The sequence below is a fragment of the Saccostrea cucullata genome, unplaced genomic scaffold, assembly GCF_032062105.1.
Source record: "Saccostrea cucullata isolate Sc308-1 unplaced genomic scaffold, CSIRO_AGI_Scuc_v1 ctg22732, whole genome shotgun sequence".
Taxonomy (NCBI): Eukaryota; Metazoa; Mollusca; class Bivalvia; order Ostreida; family Ostreidae; genus Saccostrea; species Saccostrea cuccullata.
The window spans coordinates 1,851-5,621 of NW_026933244.1; the positions used below are offsets into that span (position 1 = coordinate 1,851).

General features: G+C 36.8%; 1 protein-coding gene across 1 annotated transcript; it reads right to left on the reverse strand.

Moving 5' to 3' along the window:
* Positions 1 to 1,580: 1,580 nt before the first annotated feature.
* On the reverse strand, positions 1,581 to 3,113 carry LOC134237769 (putative nuclease HARBI1). The gene is made up of 2 exons (XM_062719912.1): positions 2,377 to 3,113; positions 1,581 to 1,879 (listed from the first exon to the last, which is right to left on the reverse strand). Exons 1-2 carry the CDS (start codon positions 3,111 to 3,113, stop codon positions 1,705 to 1,707), a joined length of 912 nt encoding a protein of 303 aa, XP_062575896.1. The 3' UTR covers positions 1,581 to 1,704.
* Between the last annotated feature and the right edge of the window lie 658 nt (positions 3,114 to 3,771).

Below are 3,771 nucleotides of genomic sequence, written 5' to 3' on the forward strand. Positions count from 1 at the left end.
TAATTTTTTTTTTTCAGAAACATCAAGTCATACTCTGTATTATCTTTAATTGAGAAATCAATACTATTTTTGTTTTACAAAAAATTATCTCCAGGCAGGGAGGGGGTGGGGATGTCACTCACTTTAATGAAATTTTCTAAAAGGACTCCTGCAATATAGTAAATTATATGATCACAAGAAAAAAAACATGAAGTCAATATGCATTTCAGATTCTATAAATAGTAACTCAAGTCTTTATGCTGTTATATACTTAATCATGTGATCAAGTTTGAGCCAATCAGAGAGCTTAGAATTAAAGGTGATATCACCTTTTCGTGCTAAATAGATGCTATCACTAATTGAATAACTGGTATCACCTATTCGAAAAGGTGATATTACCTATTTGAGTTTCTTACAACAGTCATTAATGAATGCTCCCTATAATATATATTATACTACACTGGAACCAAGAAAATTCGGACTACCCAGTTTTCATGCATTTTCTACGATTTTCTTGTTGTATACATGATATATAAGTGAAATAAATTTATTTGTAAGCAAAAAAAACTTCAGCTGTTCGACGGGAAAATTGATATCACCCAATCGAATAAGTGATATCACCAATTCGAATAAGTGATATCACCTTTTCGAATTGGTGATATCACAAATTCAAATCAAATAGGTGATATCATCTATTGGAACAGGTGATATCACTTATTCAAATAGGGGATACTACTTTTTGCAGTAAATACCAAAACGGGGCCTCATACCTATGAATTAAATCACAGTAGTGAAAACCCAATCATAAATATGTGTTTTTATGCTGTTGAATTTTGAACCGGTTTCATGATCAAAATTCCACGACCCGGCTCAGTTTTCAACGGATTAGGGTCTGAATTCAACACCTTTGGTCTCAGTATTCAACGTTGAAAAATGACCCCCGGGTCAATTTTCAACCCGGGTCAAAATTCAACGTTACACCGGCAGAGAAACCATTAAGTGCACTTTCACAAGCTGTTGAGGAGGTAATTGGTGAGGAAAATGTTTCTATCTGCGGAATATCTGGGGCCTTTGATTCCTCTTTGATGACGTTTAACAATTTCAACAGGGGCATGGAAGACATTCCATCGAGTTCACTGCAAGGGTAAGTGTCAGTCAACTTTATTACTGTTTTTTTTTTAAATCTCGATATTGACTGTTCTGGCTGATTTTTTTTTTTTTTTGAATAGTAAATCGATAATTTGATGCTCATAAATGACGAGTATAATTCTTTAAAAATTATTTTTAAACAGACGAGTGGTGGAGGATTTTCAGCTCGACCCACAGCTCTCAACGTGCACGAGTCAGCCCATTATCCAAGAAGACGTGTCACTGGGTATCTCGGCCTTCCCAATGCCGCCAAATTCTCCAAGAGAAACTACAGCTACATGTAACCTAGCTAGAGAGAAACTTCAACTCGAAGTTGAGAACCTCCGTCTGAGGAATGCCCTTCTGAAGCAACAATTGAAAGACTTCAATAAAAAACACTTGTAAAACTTTTTATTAATGTTTACTGAAAATAAATTATATTCGATAAAGGTAAAATAATAAATGTCCTCTCTAGAAATGATTCATTGTAATGTGATTTCTGTATGCTCTGCCATCCAGATTGTCGGGGACACAGTTGTTGTTGTCAGCATCATCGTCATCACTGCCCTCATCAGAATCCTCGTCACTTTCTCCATCCTAGCCAATGATTGGCGTGTTGAGCAATTTTGCTAAATTATGAAGTACTGCGCAGGCCATAATAATCTTGCAAGCCCTCTCTGGACACAACCTTATCTCAGAATGTAATACATGAAAACGTCTTTTCCATTGTCCTATGGTTCTCTCAACAATGCACCTCGTCACCTTGTGTGATCTATGAATGAAAAATAAATAAATACAGGCACGTAGCATCGTTTTTGAAAAGGGGGGGGGGCAACCTGAGAATTTTTTTTTTACTTAAAAAAAGTTGACAGGCAAAGGAAAAAAACCTCGAAAATCCTATATATATCTAATGTTTTCCTAAATTTCCTTGCTATGAATATACTGTGTTAGAAAACGGGGGGGGGGGGGGGCAACCATCTTTTCAATGGACATTTTCTATAGTAAAGGTAATGTTGGGAAAAAAAGTGCCACCCCCCCCCCCCCCTGTTGCTAGGTGCCTGAAATAATTGATTAATGAAGATGTATGCAATAATTAGGGGGAGGGTAGGTTCTTACTTGAAAAAGTATACTATTTCTGGTTGTTTTCTTTTTTATCGAATGGCGATAATGCGGTAACTAACTGTAAATCAACCTGGAAATATGTCGATGCAGAAAATAATGAGAAAAAAGTTCGCAGTATAACATCATTATTAAATAAGACATATTTACCCATTGTATCTTCTTTCCTGTTGGGTTGCAGGGTTAAGGAAGGGAGTCAGGATCCAGTTTTTGCACGGATAGCCACTATCACCGAGAAGGTGACATTTAACAGGAATTAGTCCGGGTGTTTGAAATAATTGGCTAATGCCACTTTCTCGCAAAATTCTTGCGTCATGTGTTGACCCTGGCCACTTGGCGACTATGTCCAGTATATGACAATGTGCGTCCACGACAAGTTGCACATTAACACTGTGGAAGTTTTTTCTGTTAACAAATTCTTCTTCATTAACTGTAGGACGCAATATCCTAACATGGGTCCCGTCGATAGCGCCAAGCACTCCCGGAAAATTGGCGATTGCGTGAAAGTCTGTCTGGTGCCTGTGAATTGTCTGAGCGTCGGTAGGAAATTTTATATATCTTTGAATGATATGTGGTCGAGTTAATGTAGAGACCCTTTGAACAATTCTAGACACAGTGGATTGGTGAATTCCGAAGTCATCCCCGTTACATAACTGCATTTTTCCTATTGCGAAATAGCGAAGAGCTATCATGACTTGTAAATTAGTTGGTATGCTACAATTTCGACTTGTTGCTGGTGAAACGAAATCGTCAATCAGCGTCCCGATATGTTCAATTCCTTGTCTATCAAAACGGTAGCGTGTGATAAGTCCCACAGCACTGTATTCCGTAAAGGGATCTAATCTCCGCTTAAAAACACGACGTTGTCTTTGCTGTCTTGCAGCCATTTTGCTGTGGTAAGCAAAATGCTTAAAAACTTTAGACAAGGTGAGGGGTTGTTTAACTTTAAGCATATTCTAAGACATATAAGTAAGAATAAGAAACGTCATGCAATCCACTTACAACGTAAAGTGACGTACTAAGTAAAAAACGTCACTCTGCTTAAGGTAAATCGGCACTTGAGAATATACTTAGCAGAATAAGAATTTTTATGCATATGAACCCTGGCTTTTTGATAGCATTGACAGGTGCTTTAAAAAAATGGAACTCGTAAATTTACTCACCTTGTCATTGGACATTTCCAAAATTATAGTGCTAAAAAACATTCTGACTGTAGACACAAGTACTCTAAGTTGACATCACAAAGATGCTTGAGTTTCTGATTGACTATATTTACTTAAAATTCCATATGTAACATTGCGCCCTGCTATTAAAAGACATATTTTTGTATTCATATGAAGCAGAATTTGTGCAAAATCTTATGGGGGAAAAGAAGAAAAACACTTGCGGTGGCTTTCAACTCGACATTTAGGTATATCGACGACGTATTGTCAATTAACAATGGTAATTTCCATTCTTATGTCGATACGATATATCCTGGTGAGATTGAGACAAAAGATACAACAGAGTTATAATTAGACACATCTTTTTCATATTTGGATATTG

Excerpts from the sequence above, each read along its gene's own strand:
- LOC134237769 (XM_062719912.1), bottom strand. The coding sequence starts at position 3,113 with ATGGCTGCAAGACAGCAAAGACAACGTCGTGTTTTTAAGCGGAGATTA. Across the intron at positions 1,880-2,376 it reads CAGGAAAGAAGATACAATGG|ATCACACAAGGTGACGAGGT; the intron begins GTAAATATGTCT and ends TTTCATTCATAG.